The sequence below is a fragment of the Oncorhynchus mykiss genome, chromosome 16 (assembly GCF_013265735.2).
Source record: "Oncorhynchus mykiss isolate Arlee chromosome 16, USDA_OmykA_1.1, whole genome shotgun sequence".
NCBI lineage: Eukaryota > Metazoa > Chordata > Actinopteri > Salmoniformes > Salmonidae > Oncorhynchus > Oncorhynchus mykiss.
In genome coordinates, this window is record NC_048580.1 from 54,002,845 (window position 1) to 54,018,795 (window position 15,951).

The 15,951-nt window shown below is 43.0% G+C and overlaps 1 protein-coding gene across 18 annotated transcripts in view; it reads left to right on the top strand.

The window, feature by feature from the left end:
* Positions 1–15,951, top strand: part of dnmt3bb.1 (DNA (cytosine-5-)-methyltransferase 3 beta, duplicate b.1) — a 62,395-nt gene that overhangs the window by 30,894 nt on the left and 15,550 nt on the right. For all 18 annotated transcript variants that reach the window (XM_036947276.1, XM_036947287.1, XM_036947288.1 and 15 more), the window contains 7 exons: positions 1,830–1,991; positions 2,605–2,763; positions 3,520–3,627; positions 5,283–5,424; positions 6,597–6,719; positions 7,053–7,097; positions 7,223–7,302. In XM_036947276.1, the coding sequence (XP_036803171.1) occupies positions 1,830–1,991; positions 2,605–2,763; positions 3,520–3,627; positions 5,283–5,424; positions 6,597–6,719; positions 7,053–7,097; positions 7,223–7,302 (819 nt within the window). The remainder of the gene's footprint in view (positions 1–1,829; positions 1,992–2,604; positions 2,764–3,519; positions 3,628–5,282; positions 5,425–6,596; positions 6,720–7,052; positions 7,098–7,222; positions 7,303–15,951) is intronic.

A 15,951-nucleotide genomic window follows, 5' to 3' on the forward strand; every position in this document is an offset into this window, starting at 1 on the left:
ACTGAGTAGGTTCCAAGGTGATGGTCTGGACTAAAGAACACTGAGTAGGTTCCAAGGTGATGGTCTGGACTAAAGAACACTGAGTAGGTTCCAAGGTGATGGTCTGGATTAAAGAACACTGAGTAGGTTCCAAGGTGATGGTCTGGACTAAAGAACACTGAGTAGGTTCCAAGGTGATGGTCTGGATTAAAGAACACTGAGTAGGTTCCAAGGTGATGGTCTGGATTAAAGGACACTGAGTAGGTTCCAAGGTGATGGTCTGGACTAAAGAACACTGAGTAGGTTCCAAGGTGATGGTCTGGACTAAAGAACACTGAGTAGGTTCCAAGGTGATGGTCTGGATTAAAGGACACTGAGTAGGTTCCAAGGTGATGGTCTGGACTAAAGAACACTGAGTAGGTTCCAAGGTGTTAGTCTGTATTAAAGGACACCTAGTAGGTTCCAAGGTGATGGTCTGGATTAAAGGACACTGAGTAGGTTCCAAGGTGATGGTCTGGACTAAAGAACACAGAGTAGGTTCCAAGGTGTTAGTCTGTATTAAAGGACACCTAGTAGGTTCCAAGGTGATGGTCTGGGTTAATGGACACTGAGTAGGTTCCAAGGTGATGGTCTGGATTAAAGGACACTGAGTAGGTTCCAAGGTGATGGTCTGGACTAAAGAACACTGAGTAGGTTCCAAGGTGTTAGTCTGTATTAAAGGACACCTAGTAGGTTCCAAGGTGATGGTCTGGATTAAAGGACACTGAGTAGGTTCCAAGGTGATGGTCTGGATTAAAGGACACTGAGTAGGTTCCAAGGTGATGGTCTGGACTAAAGAACACTGAGTAGGTTCCAAGGTGTTAGTCTGTATTAAAGGACACCTAGTAGGTTCCAAGGTGATGGTCTGGATTAAAGGACACTGAGTAGGTTCCAAGGTGATGGTCTGGACTAAAGAACACAGAGTAGGTTCCAAGGTGTTAGTCTGTATTAAAGGACACCTAGTAGGTTCCAAGGTGATGGTCTGGGTTAATGGACACTGAGTAGGTTCCAAGGTGATGGTCTGGATTAAAGGACACTGAGTAGGTTCCAAGGTGATGGTCTGGATTAAAGGACACTGAGTAGGTTCCAAGGTGATGGTCTGGACTAAAGAACACTGAGTAGGTTCCAAGGTGTTAGTCTGTATTAAAGGACACCTAGTAGGTTCCAAGGTGATGGTCTGGATTAAAGGACACTGAGTAGGTTCCAAGGTGATGGTCTGGATTAAAGGACACTGAGTAGGTTCCAAGGTGATGGTCTGGATTAAAGGACACTGAGTAGGTTCCAAGGTGATGGTCTGGATTAAAGGACACTGAGTAGGTTCCAAGGTGATGGTCTGGATTAAAGGACACTGAGTAGGTGCCGAATTGATGTTCTGGATTATCTGGGTAGACGTGGAAGTCCATTTGGGTCACGAGAACTATGCTAAAACACACACTGATGGAGCTAAGAACTAGGATTGGGTGGAGTAGGGAACATCAGGTGGATAGGGACCAAATTAAACAAAAAAAACACACAGATTTAGCAGTTGTTCGTACTTGGTAACATTGTGTAATTACACATAGGTTTTAATACACTTCAAAACATGTAACCTTCTCATAAAGCTAGTTGCAAAATTCCGGAAACATTCAATAAAGAATATTCTCAGAATTGGAGGGAATAAACAGGAATCCTCCAACCGGGATTCTGGGAAAACCAGGGAATTTATTGAACGTTCCTGGAATTTTGCAACCCTTATCCCAACTAAGGTTTAATGCGTTGTCCTTCTCTCCTTCCCATCTCTCCCCCTCCCACCTGTCTCTCTCTCTCCACAGAGCCTGGCCTGCAGTGTTGGCCCCGGGCCACTGGTGTCCGTGGTCCCTGAGAGCCCCTCCCTGGAGCTCCTTGAGCAGGACTCTAAGGATTCGGCCCAGAGCACCTCCTCCACCTCCCTGGCCTCCAACACCACAGAGCCTGCCTGCCAGCCAGAGTACAAGGTAACGGAAGGGGATAGAGGACAGAGGAAGGGAGAAGGAAGGAGGGGAGACAGGGAGAGGGGAGGAAGTGAGGAAGGGGGAGAGAGAAGGGAGAGGACAAAGGGGGGAATATAGGGCCAATAGAAGAGGGAGTTAAGTTTTAACAGAAAACGAGAGGAGAATGTGGATAATATCATAGAAGTCTCCCATCCCTTCTGTTTGTCCACCTGCAGAGACAATGTGTGTTTAGAGCATGACTGACTGTGTGTGTTTGTACATCTCTGCCTCCATTGTCTTTGATGTCTGTAACCTCACAGGTCTACAGAGCTGTGTGGTGTGCGGTTAGTCAGTGGCAGTGGCACAGGAAGTAAATGAAGTATAACATAGTCTCATAGTAAGACTGAGTCTTTGTAATGTGTGTTTGGAGGTCAACCTGTATCCACAACAAGACTAATGGAACCCACAGTCCCCTAGCAGTGGTATATCCATTATAATGATGTGCACCTGGCGGATTGTCTATGCGCTGACATGTCCTAGAGTCAAAGACCCACCTGTTTCAAACTCCAAATCTAGTTTGCACACACACACACACCTCTTTACCTCTCAAACTGTCCCCCGTCCTCTCCCCTCGCAGGACAACAAGGGTTTTGGCATTGGAGAGCTGGTGTGGGGGAAGATCAAGGGGTTCTCCTGGTGGCCAGGCATCGTGGTCACCTGGCGCGCCACGGGCAAACGACAAGCCACTCATGGCATGAGGTGGCTGCAGTGGTTCGGTGATGGCAAGTTCTCTGAGGTGAGAATTGAGGAGGATGGTTCCCACCCTGTGTACTCACAACAATCACAACACTCCATCATTGTTTTGGCAGAGAGGAACATTTTGGATGTTATGGCTGTCATAAAGTCTGCTATATTTCAGGGTCAGCATTGACAAAAGCCCCGTTTATACCCGGGGCTAACATTCATCCTTTTGACGTTATCTTGTCCACATTCTGATTGTGCCCACATTTTTAGACAGGTGTAGACAATTGTGATCTGGTTGTGATCAGATCTTCCTGACCACATCTGGAGGTAGTCAGGCAAGCATTGTGTCTGGAAATCAATCAAGTGTAGACAAATCTGGATACCAATAATCGTCTCTTAAAATAAATAAATACATTCATATTATCTGAATGCAAAGAAATTGCATACAGGGAGGGACTAGGAAATCTGGTCAAAATGCGGACACAGTGGATGGATGAAAGATAAACCTTGATTAGATAGTGATTGGATCTTATTGATAAGATCATGAACCCCACATATTAGTGCAAGGTGTAAACGAGGCTCATGCGACACGAAGTAGGAGTGCTGGTCGATGATCAGTCCTCTTGTAGATCATAAAGAATAACATTACATGGACAGGGGGCACCTTATTCTAGTTAAGCACTCCTACTCTGAGACGCTTTGTGAATATGGACCTTGTTTTACAGTAAAGCAATGAATGAGCTTTTAACCTTCTATATCTCCACCTGCTAATGTCTTGTCCTTGGCTTCCACACATCATCCTCACCAGGTTTCAGCTGACAAGCTGGACTCCATCACTGCTTTCCCCAAGTTCTTCAACCAAGCCTCCTACGCCAAGCTGGCATCCTACCGCAGGGCCATCTTCCAGACACTGGAGGTAAGGAGGGGGAGGAGGAGGGTGGCAAAGAAGAATGTAGAGATTAATTTGTGTGTGTGTGTATATATGTGTGATGTGTGGGGGAGGATTTGGTTACTCTACAGTGCATTCGGAAAGTATTCAGACCCCTTGACTTTTTCCACATTTTGTTACATTACAGCCTTGTTCTAAAATAGATTAAGTTGTTTCTTCCCATCATCAATCTACACACAATAGCCCCTAATGACAAAGCAAAAACAGGTTTTTAGCCATTTTTAGAATTGCATTAAAAATAAAAGTGTGTGTTAATTAATGGTCAATTACCTTGAGATCGACAGTTATTTGCTTGACAATCACCAGCTGACTACATTTTTGTGACCGCCACAACCCTATGTCCAATCAATTGAATTTACCACAGAGTGTGCAAGAGTGTGCAAAGCTGTCATCAAGGCAAAGTGTAGCTACTTTGAAGAATCTCAAATATAAAATATATTTAGATTTGTTTAACACTTTTTTGGTTACTACATGATTCCATATGTGTTATTTCATAGTTTTGATGTCTTCACTATTATTCTACAATGTAGAAAATAGTAAAAATAAAGAAAAACCCTTGAATGAGTAGGTGTGTCCAAACTTTTGACTGGTACTGTATATTAATTTTTAATGTCAATACAGGGTCCGGGAATTTCCCTGCATTTCCTTGATCTCAATACTAGGGCCTGTTAATAACTTCACAATACCGACAAACAGACAGACAGTAGGTATGGGAATTTGAAATAATGTTACTATTTGAAAAATATCATACATTTTTGAGGGGTATTCAGATTTTCGTAATACATGTGTTTCCTTAACTTCGCTATGTTTTTAACCTGAACACTTGCTCAGCAAGGTAGAGGCAATGCACTCTGCTGCAGCAAAGCAGGCGGGGGGAGGTGCCAGTGTGTGTGTAAGGGGTGTGCTGAGCAAACAGGGTGAGGCAGAGAGAGATGCAATGTAGCCTAGTCAACTCGCGCTAACTTGTTGATGCCATATGTTATTTATAGTCCCATCTGACAGTGCCTGTGTTGACTGCATCAAATCGGAGAAGAGAAGTTACCTAAACTAGCCAGCTAGCTAGCTAGGCTAATTGAGGCAAAATTTTGCTGTGCTTCCTGTCCTTGTCTACAAATAGCAACAAATAACAATGATCTCTCACTTGACTTGCTACACATGGAGCCTCTATGACTGTAGTGCCGCTTTGATTGGCAGACACAACAAGTGGGATATGTTTTTTATGGGGTGCAGAGGATACAAACTACATTTAAAAGTTGTTGTTTTATTAAATTAAGAATATCAAATGTCAGGTTATATATTTGTATGTGACAATGTCACATGGATTTTTTAATTTAACTTAGACAATTCCTTTTCATTGTTAAATAGGCCTATAATATTTCCCCTAAAAGGTATACTCACACAAGCAATTGTATTTTTTTAAATTATTATTATTCTTTTTTTCACCTTTATTTAACCAGGTAGGCTGGTTGAGAACAAGTTCTCATTTACAACCTCTCTATCTTCCACCTAACCTCCTACCTCTCCCTCTCCCTCTCCTCCCTCTCTCCTTCCCTCACCCCACCTTTTCTCCCTCTTCCACAACCCTACCTCCTCCCTTTCCTCTCTTTCCCCCTCTCTCTCAGATGGCCAGTCTGCGTGCTGAGAAGCCATTCCCTCCGTGTGAGTCAGAGGGGCCAGAGGACCAGGTCAAGCCCATGCTGGACTGGGCCAACGGGGGCTTCCTGCCTAAGGGCCAAGAGGGCCTCAAACCCACAGAGAACCCTGGTGAGACTCACTAACCAAAGTCAATATAAGGTCTTAATGCCATTGCTGGGTTTTTCTCCTGGCCCCCTTCTGTCCAGTCTTGTCCACTATGGGCCCCTTAAAGGGATAGCTGCCGTTTTTTCAGTTTTCACATCATACAATAGTTGTGAATTTGCTAGAATAAGCTAGGAAGCATATCTGGAGGTCAGTAATCCAGAGAGGGTGCAAAGGGTCCAGAATGGCAGGCATGGAAAGAAACATCTGTTACAAAACACCAAAAAGTATAATGAATGACCATCAGTGATTGTCATTCTTTAAGAGCACAAGGCGAGACCCAGATGCACACACGGGAGGCAGATGGTTTGAGTCTTTGATATTTATTAATCAATCCAAAAGGTGTAGGCAAGAGAGTGGTCATGGACAGGCAAAAGGTCAAAACCAGTTCAGTGTCCAGGAGGTACAGAGTGGCAGGCAGGCTTGAGGTCAGGGCAGGCAGGCAGGTACGGAGTCCAGAAAACAGGCAAGGGTCAAAACCAGGAGGACTAGCAAAAAGAGAATAGAAGCAGGAGTACAGGAAAACACGCTAGTTGACTTGAAAGACGTACAAGACGAACTGGCACAGAGAGACAGGAAGCACAATGAAAAATACACCAGGAAAAATAAGCAACACCTGGAGGGGTGGAGACAAGGACAGGTGAAACAGATCAGGGTGTGACACATTCATTAGGCCTACACTTGTAACCTGAAATGATGCGTCCACTGCTGTCCGCAAGAGTCTCAGTCTCTGACACTCACCTCTGCCTTCGCAAAATGTAACTTTTATCGTCAAACCACACTGCATTTTGGAGTGTATTCTACACGTTTTCATGTCCATTCTTTCATTTGTCATGCAAATGACATGCAGTAATGATAAATAATATTGTAATTGCCTTTGGTTTTCTTGGCATCTTTGTTTTAATTATTGTGATAGGCTCATGTTATACTGGTTCGCCGTAACGTCTACTCCATACCGGACTGTCCCGGCTTACTTTCACCCCGATATTACTTGGCCAATAATTTACTGTCAGTGAGATTTAAAAAAGTAATACAACATTTGCCTAAACTTTTTTTTATCTCACTGAAAGTAAGCTGGTATAACTTAATCTGTGTTATAATTTGACTTGTTGTTTTTGTTCTGTATGTGTCCTCTCTAGACAGCAACCCGTTAAACCACAAAGTGTTGGACGTCAGTCTGCTAGAGTATTTCCCCACAACCAAGAGGCCCCGCATCAGCCTTTGTAAGGCCAAGAGCAGCCCAGAGGAGGTCTACAGTAGAGGTCAGAGGTCAACCAAACGGGTCAACCTGGAGTACCAGGGTCATATTCATTAGGCACCAAACAGAAGAAAACAGACTGAAACAGGGAGGGACTACTTAGATTTGTCCTATAAGAAACATTAATTTCCCATTTCTGTTGCAAAACGATTTCAAATGTTATGCCCTAATGAATACGATCCTGGAGTTGTCTGTTTCAAACATATGTAGCTAATTCCCTTAAGATTGTTCTTTATTATTATACGGTAGTATGTTATTGTTCATGTGTCTCAAGACCTGTCTTGATTATTGACTTGGATGTGTGTGTCTCTCTCTGTGTATCCTCTCTGCCCTTCAGAACAAATGGTGCATGAAGTTTTGAAGAATAACAGAAGTATAGAAGGTATGTTCTCATTTTAGTTTTGGACATTTCTCAAAAAAAGATCTCTAATTGATGTAGCTATGGAACATAAACTGCGAAAAGTGCTTTAGTCTGAAGACTTTATCTACCTGTCTTTTTTCTGGCAGAGTTTTGCCTCTCATGTGGGAAAACACGAGCGGCAACCTTCCATCCACTTTTTGAAGGAGGCCTTTGCCAAGCATGCAAGGTTAGTGCACTTCTCTCAGTCAGAAACGGCATACTCCCAAGAAATACACCAATATTATCTTTAACTGTCATCACTCTCACTCAACCATCCTTACAACACCCACTGACTATACAGTAGATCCCACGTTGTACTTGTAGAGTAGAAAATAATTGTTGAAAAAAGCAGGACACCCTGAGGTGAATGACATACAGACATTTACCTACCTACCAAAATATTTAATCCACTCCGAGCCCTACGATGTGTCAAAATGTGTATTAATGTGTTTGTGCTGCTCTCTGGAAGCAGGATTTCCACAATAGCCATCTAGAGCTATTCTGTCAATAGAGCCACTGTGTTCAAAATTTTAGAGTTGTCAATGCCTGGGCTTGCCTCTCTTTGTTGTGTAAGGGACTAGAGCACAGTGGTCACCAACCGGTCGACCAACTGGTCAATCTTCAAGGCATTCCTAGTCAATCACCAAACATTTCTGTAGAAATTCCAGCGATAAATCCTTGCGCTCCTACTTTGTTTCAATTTGTCCTGCGCTGTTGGTGGTAGGTGCACTTTATTCAGAAACCCTGCACACTGGGTAGGCAAAGTGTTCCCATTTTGAACCATTTAATTTGTCTGAAGGGACAAACTCCACCTACCCGGTGGACCAGGATAACTAAATCAAGTGTGCTTACTGCGCTGGCCAATCGGATAGCTCAAATCACCGTGCCTACAGCTTCCACGATCCCACGGCAAAGTTTGATATCCTCCTATGTGAGATTTTATAACTTTTAAAACCATGACCAGAGAGAAACTGTCAACAAATACAGCATAGAGCTAATATTTTAATGAGTTTGTTTGTTTGTTTATTCAGCACTGTCAACACTGTTTTTATTCAACACTTTTACAAAACATAAAACGCCCTACTTCCACTCATGCTACAACTAGCACTGCAGCTGCAATCAATGAGTAGCCAAGTGTATCGATAGGCCTGTGTTTTTATTATTAGCAGATCGTCGTGTCTATTTTAATATCGAGGGAATATTTCACTTTCTTTCATCATAGGAACAACATGAATTTGTGCACGAGTCAGAAATAATGTGGTGCGACTCTAGTCTTGCCACCAGGTGGAAGACGGTGTCCCCTCTCTCTGGTCAATCTCACCGGAGGAAAGGAGAGAGCAGGGAACGTGAGAGGCGAACCCTTTGCTGCTCTCTCCCTCCGCTGAGACTGACCATCAGATGCAGGTACCATCAGTCCAGTAAAATAAAAAAGGGAATTATTTAAATTTATGCTCGCAAGTGATACAACAACTGATCTATTTTGTTATCAAGCTCGAGTTTTGAAATATAATATGGTCTGATTAACAATATTGGCAGCCCAATCAAATAGCCAATATGCTGTGATAATGTATTAGGCCTAATGCACAAACCTCATTTCTACAGAACTATCTTTATTAGGTTAATGTTGCATAGGGTTCTATTTTTTTGTCATGTTTAAAAAGAAATCTGAGACGTAGATCTCGGCTTGCCTTTTGACTCCAAAAGTGATCTTGACTCAAAGGTTGGTAACAGGCCTCCCGACTGGCGCAGTGGTCTGCCAACTGTGCCACTAGAGATCCTGGTTCGAGTTCAGGCTCTGTTGCTCCCGGCTCTGTTGCAGCCGGGAGTCCCATGGGGCGGCACACAATTGGACCAGCGTGGTCCGGGTTAGGGGAGGGTTTGGCCGGCAGGGATGTCCTCTTACCATCGCGCACTAGCGACTCCTGTGGCGGGCTGTGCGCAATGCATGCTGACATGGTCACCAGGTGTACAGTGTTTCCTCAGACCCATTGGTGCCGCTGGCTTCCGGGTTAAGCGGGCATTGTGTTAAGAAGCAGTGCGGCTTGGCTGGGTTATGTTTCGGAGGACACGTGGCTCTCGACCTTCGCCTCTCCCGAGTCCGTACGGTAGTTGCAGCGATGGGACAAGACTGTTAACTAGTAATTAGATACCATGAAAAAGGGGTAAAAAAAAGAAAAGGTTGGTACCCCTGGACTAGAGGCATCGATACCAGGCTTGGCTGGCTGCTTCTATCGAATACCTCCAGTCCAATAGATCAGTCTGGGTACCAGTCTTTTTAGCTAACACTCCTTTTATTTGCCAAAGAGACTGGCCATTCAGAAATCTCAACGTTCAATATGCAGCTGGATTTAAGGCGCAGTTACTGACTGATTGGTAGTTGGAAACATAATTCATATTTTCCATGACAATGTTATGGAACATGGGGTGTGTGCACATTTGGAGCAATATAGAATTCAAATTTTAAGAACAACAATAAACAATACCGTTGCAAAAGGGTTATCTAATGATTAATTAGCCTTTTAAAATGATAAACTTGGATTATAGCCCCACGAGGTGAGATCTTGCATGGAGCCCCAGACCGAGGATGATTGACCGTCATCTTGAACTTCTTCCATTTTCTAATAATTGCGCCAACAGTTGTTGCCTTCTCACCAAGCTGCTTGCCTATTGTCCTGTAGCCCATCCCAGCCTTGTGCAGGTCTACAATTTTATACCTGATTTCCTTACACAGCTCTCTGGTTTTGGCCATTGTGGAGAGGTTGGAGTCTGTTTGATTGAGTGTGTGGACAGGTGTCTTTTATACAGGTAACGAGTTCAAACAGGTGCAGTTAATATCTTTTGTTTTAGATTCCGTCTCTCACAGTTGAAGTGTACCTATGATAAATATTACAGACCTGTACATGCTTTGTAAGTAGGAAAACCTGCAAAATCGGCAGTGTATCAAATGCTTGTTCTCCCCACTGTATGTGCACTATGTCATTGCTCTCTCTCGCTCTTCTGTGTGTGTATCATGTGCATCTTGCTAGCTGTCACTCATATAGCTAGAAGCTGAAGCTCATTGGTTGAACTCAAATTGCTAGGGGCTCGGAAACGTGGGGGAAAATGGTGCAGCACAGCTTCCAGAAAAACAGTTGCTATCAAACTAGGGATTTCGTGGCTATTTGAGGTAAAACAGTAATTCTGGTCATATATTATACATGCATGAACTACACATTGACACATCTAGCCCAAAAATACTTAGTAGTCGCTAAAGTTCCTGAGCATGTCTTTTTTTGGCCATATCTTGCAGTGTGGAAATGATCTCAAATGAGATCAACTTTTGGTTGAAAAATATAATATGATATTTTGGCCATAATCGTCTAGCTATTGATTGTTCTATGATGATGCGTAGTGTTTCCATGTGGTCCGTACATTGTCTGTCTTTTCTAAACCTGGCCTGCTGGTCCCTGATCAGCTTTTTGAAGGCGCATGAGGATGATCCTATTCAGGATTTTGCAGGGTATAGACAGAGTAATCCCTTAGTAATTCCTGCATTCCATTAGGTCGTTTTTCGGAAGCTTGACAATGTGCCCCTCAGCCCATTCTTTGGGTGTTTTCTCCTTTTCCCAGACCCCTCATAGAGCATGTCTGTAGATGCGTTGATATCACCTCAAAGGCCTCCGATGGAATGTTGTCGGCTCCAGCTGCCTTTCCACTCTTTTGTAGTTTAATTGCAGCTTTTATTGGTCTCTCGCAATTCACATTCAGCAGTATTTCAGCTCTGGATATGTTTGAGGTTTCTGCTGGTGTTGGTCTTTTTAGAAATTCTTTGTGTTCCACCCCTCTTTCAAGTGCCTTTGATCATCCTTGTCTTTACTTGGTTTGAAAAATGTTACAAATTTGCCTCAATTTTACAATATGTTGAGAATTTGCTAAACTTATGAAATGTTACTAATTGTAGCTAGGTGGCTAACATTAGCTAGGCTAAGGGTTAGGACTAAGGTTAGGGTTAAGTTTAGGAGTTAGGTTAAAGGGTTAAGGTTTGGGGAAGGGTTAGCTAAAAGGGTTAGGGTTAGGGGAAGGATTAGCTAACATGCTAAGTAGTTGCAGAGTAGCTAAAAAGTAGTAAGTAGTTGAAAAGTTGCTAAAATGCTAAAGTTGTCCGTGATGAGATTCGAACTCGCACACTTTGGGTTCGTTTTTACGTTATTTAACCAAACTTAGCATATCATAGTAATTTGAGTGCCCCCGATCCCGGGGGTGGGGTATTCCATTTATTTTACAGTACAAGGGCAGGGTCCTGTGAAAATATTTGTAATGTTGGGAAGAGTGGGGCATTTTTTCCCTGACACTTAGATTTGGATCAGCCCCTCCCCCCGAGTAAATCCTATCACTTTTTTTTAGTCTGATACTGTCAGAAAGTAGCCTAATAGAAGAAAGAATGTTGCAAATGTGCTTGTTTACTCAGATGATCAAGATGAAATAACACCTGATATGGCTTTAATATTCATTTTTTTAAAGGTAGGCTAATATAACTGATACAGTGCCTTGCGAAAGTATTCGGCCCCCTTGAACTTTGCGACATTTCAGGCTTCAAACATAAAGATATAAAACTGTATTTTTTTGTGAAGAATCAACAACAAGTAGGACACAATCATGAAGTGGAACGACATTTATTGGATATTTCAAACTTTTTTAACAAATCAAAAACTGAAAAATTGGGCGTGCAAAATTATTCAGCCCCCTTAAGTTAATACTTTGTAGCGCCACCTTTTGCTGCGATTACAGCTGTAAGTTGCTTGGGGTATGTCTCTATCAGTTTTGCACATCGAGAGACTGACATTTTTTCCCATTCCTCCTTGCAAAACAGCTCGACCTCAGTGAGGTTGGATGGAGAGCATTTGTGAACAGCAGTTTTCAGTTCTTTCCACAGATTCTCGATTGGATTCAGGTCTGGCCTTTGAAAGTTTAGAGGGACGGCCAGGTCTTGGTAGATTTGCAGTGGTCTGATACTCCTTCCATTTCAATATTATCGCTTGCACAGTGCTCCTTGGGATGTTTAAAGCTTGGGAAATCTTTTTGTATCCAAATCCGGCTTTAAACTTCTTCACAACAGTATCTCGGACCTGCCTGGTGTGTTCCTTGTTCTTCATGATGCTCTCTGTGCTTTTAACGGACCTCTGACACTATCACAGTGCAGGTGCATTTATACGGAGACTTGATTACACACAGGTGGATTGTATTTATCATCATTAGTCATTTAGGTCAACATTGGATCATTCAGAGATCCTCACTGAACTTCTGGAGAGAGTTTGCTGCACTGAAAGTAAAGGGGCTGAATAATTTTGCACGCCCAATTTTTCAGTTTTTGATTTGTTAAAAAAGTTTTAAATATCCAATAAATGTCGTTCCACTTCATGATTGTGTCCCACTTGTTGTTGATTCTTCACAAAAAAATACAGTTTTGTATCTTTATGTTTGAAGCCTGAAATATGGCAAAAGGTCGCAAAGTTCAAGGGGGCCGAATACTTTCGCAAGGCACTGTGTCTGTGTTTTTATGGATGAGAGAAACATAGCACTACCAATTTGAAAATCATTCTGTCGCCTAGACAAAACATAAAGAGATTGTTTCTGGCTTTAGTAACAATTTAATTAAGGAGAATGACATGCACCAATTTACAGTTTTGGTATTACCAATTTGTCCTTTATACAGCGCATTTGGAAAGTATTCAGACTTTTTGCATTTTGTTACGTTACAGCCTTATTCTAAAATTGATTAATCACAATAACAGCGCTTACAGTTGACCAGGGTAACTGGCAGGGCAGAAATTTGATGAACTGACTTGTTGGAAAGGTGTCATCCTATGCCACGTTGAAAGTCACTGAGCTTTTCAGTAAGGCCATTCGACTGCCAATGTTTGGCTATGGAGATTGCTTGGCTGTGTGCTTGATATTTATACACCTGTCAAAAATGGGTGTGGCTGAAGTAGCCAAATTCACTAATTTGAAGGGGTGTCCACATACTTTTGTATATATATTGTACGTGGACAACACCTGCCAAATCACTGGTCTCAGAACAGAGGTCAGTTGTCATGAACAACAGAGCGCTATTGCATGCCATCATCCAGCGTATTGTGCCACCATAAGCATAATTTAACATATTTCCTCTCAAAGCAAGTAGATTTCCCTTTGGGTAGTGTAAAACAAATTGGGGACGTAATAGCATACTATTAGTGATTTCAGGTCTGTCCAGAGATGTTCAAGTCCGGGTTCTGGCTGGGCCACTCAAGGACATTCAGAGACTTATCCCGAAACCACTCCTGCATTGTCTTAGCTGTGTGCTAAGTGTCGTTGTCCTGTTGGAAGATGAACCTTCACCCCAGTTTGAGGTCCTTCGCGCTCTGGAGCAGGTTTTCATCATGGATCTCTCTGTACTTTACTCCGTTCATCTTTCCCTCAATCTTGACTAGGCTTCCACAGTCCCCACAGCATGATGTTGCCACCACCATGCTTCACCATAGGGATGGTGCCAGGTTTCCTCCAGACGTGACGCTTAGCATTCAGGCCAAAGAGCTCAATCTTGGTTTCGTCAGACCAGAGAATCTTGTTTCTCATGGTCTGAGAGTCCTTTAGGTGCCTTTTGGAAAACTCCTAGCGGCCTGGCATGTGCCTTTTACTGAGGAGTTGCTTCCGTCTGGCCACTCTAACATAAAAGCCTAAATGGTGGAGTGCTGCAGAGATGGTTGTCCTTCTGGAAGGATCTCCCATCTCCACAGAGGAACTCTAGAGCTCTGTTAGAGTGACCTTTGGGTTCTTGGTCACCTCCCTGACCAAGGCCCTTCTCCCTTCTCTCAATTTGGCCGGGCGGCCAGCTCTAGGAAGAGTCTTGGGGGTTCCAAACTTCTTCTATTTAAGAATGATGAAGGCCATTGTGTTATTGGGGACCTTCAGTGCTGCAGAAATGTTTGGTACCCTTCACCAGAGCAGTGCCTCGACACAATCCTGTCATGGAGCTCTACGGACAAGTCCTTCGACCTCATGGCTTAGTTTTTGTTCTGACATGCACTGTCAACTGTGGGACCTTTATATAGACAGGTGTGTGCCTTTCCAAATCATGTCCAATCAATTGAATTTACCACAGGTGGACTCCAATCAAGCTGTAGACACATCTCAAGGATGATTAATGGTAACAGGATGCACCTGAGCTTAATTTCGAGTCGCATAGCAAAAGGTCTGAATACTTATGTAAGTAAGGTATTTCTGTCTAAAAACCTGAGTGCAGAGTAAGTGTCGGAAACATGATGGTTGCTAGTGCTAACGAGAATGTCGATTTGGTACCAAAGAAGGGCGCATTTTCAGTGGTATGGCAGTATTTAAAAAGGTAAATAAAACAGTGTTGGTTTTGCGTTCAGTTAGCACAGTTTGTATAAATTCATATGATCTCATTTTAGAGAGACCCTGACTCTTGTTTTAACCATGTCTGACAGAATTACCAAGTTGATAATCACAATTAATCACAGATAATTGTGTGTGTTTGTGTGTCTCAGTCACCAGATCTCAACCTAATTGAACAGTTATGTGAGATTCTGGAGCGGAGCCTGAGACAATTTTTTCCACCACCACCAACAAAACACCAAATGATAGAATTTCTCGTGGAAGAATGATGTTGCATCCCTCCAATAGAGTTCCAGACACTTGCCTGTATTTTCATTGTTTTTGGGCAGAATTACGTTATGTGTTGGAGGTGGAAATTCATACTGAGAAAGACTGTCATTTCTTCAAACAATCATCTTTATTTACTATCGATTCATTATTGCAGTAATGAGACTATCCCACAGTCTTGACCTTTGGGCTGAGTAGCCTAACCTTTACACAAATGCAGAGTTCTTTATATAGCTGACACTAAGAATGCTCACTCATGGTTGGTTCCACACCTCCCTGTCAAGCCTGCTCCTGCTCTTCCCCCTGGTGCTCGAGGTTGCCAGGCTCCCCAGCATTACGCACTCCTGCCACCATCGTTACACACACCTGTCTTCCCTCATCACGCGCATCAGCGATTTATTGGACTCACCTGGACTCAATCACCTGTTTATTACCTCTCCTATATTTGTCAGTTCCCCATCTCTGTTCCCCGCCACTGCATTCATTGTCTTACGTCTGTGTTTTACCCAGTTCTGAAGCTGTTAATGTCCTGTTCCATGTCTGTCCCTAATTAAATGTTGACTCCTCGTACCTGCTTCTCGACTCCAGCGTCAGTCCTTACACTCCCATGCAGATTAGGACATTATAAGCCACTCTGGGTTCATCCTGTCCTCATCTGCATGGGGTTGTTGTCTTAACCCCTAGATTAGTTTCCCAGTTGCCAGGATGATTTTGAGACAATGAGATCTTGGGAGTAGAACAATCCATGTCTAGTAAAACACATTGTTGTCTATGTAATGTAGTGTTTAATTCATTTGTCAGGTCAAGCCATCTCTGGTGACCATACACCCAGATTAGCAGCAGGGAATTAGAGTGGAGACCATAAAAACAGACACTAGTAGGACAGAAATGTCTTACTATTAGTTAAATATTAATTGTTAACCTTTAATATCAAATAGATCAGGTAAATATGTAATTTGTCAACCACACGTCTTGGTCAGTTTAGCTCGGAAAATGCTGCCCTCATCAATCTGCAGCCCCTGGCGGCCGCTTAATCCTGCCTAATGTGAGGGCCTAATGTGAGGGCCGGTCCTGTTTGCATTCACATTCTTGTCTGATCTCCTGGCTCACCAGACATGCACCTAGTTAATCCTGGTGCCAAGAATTTGCATTTTGAAAATGTGGTTCTGTTTGCCAGTATGTAGAACACTGGCAT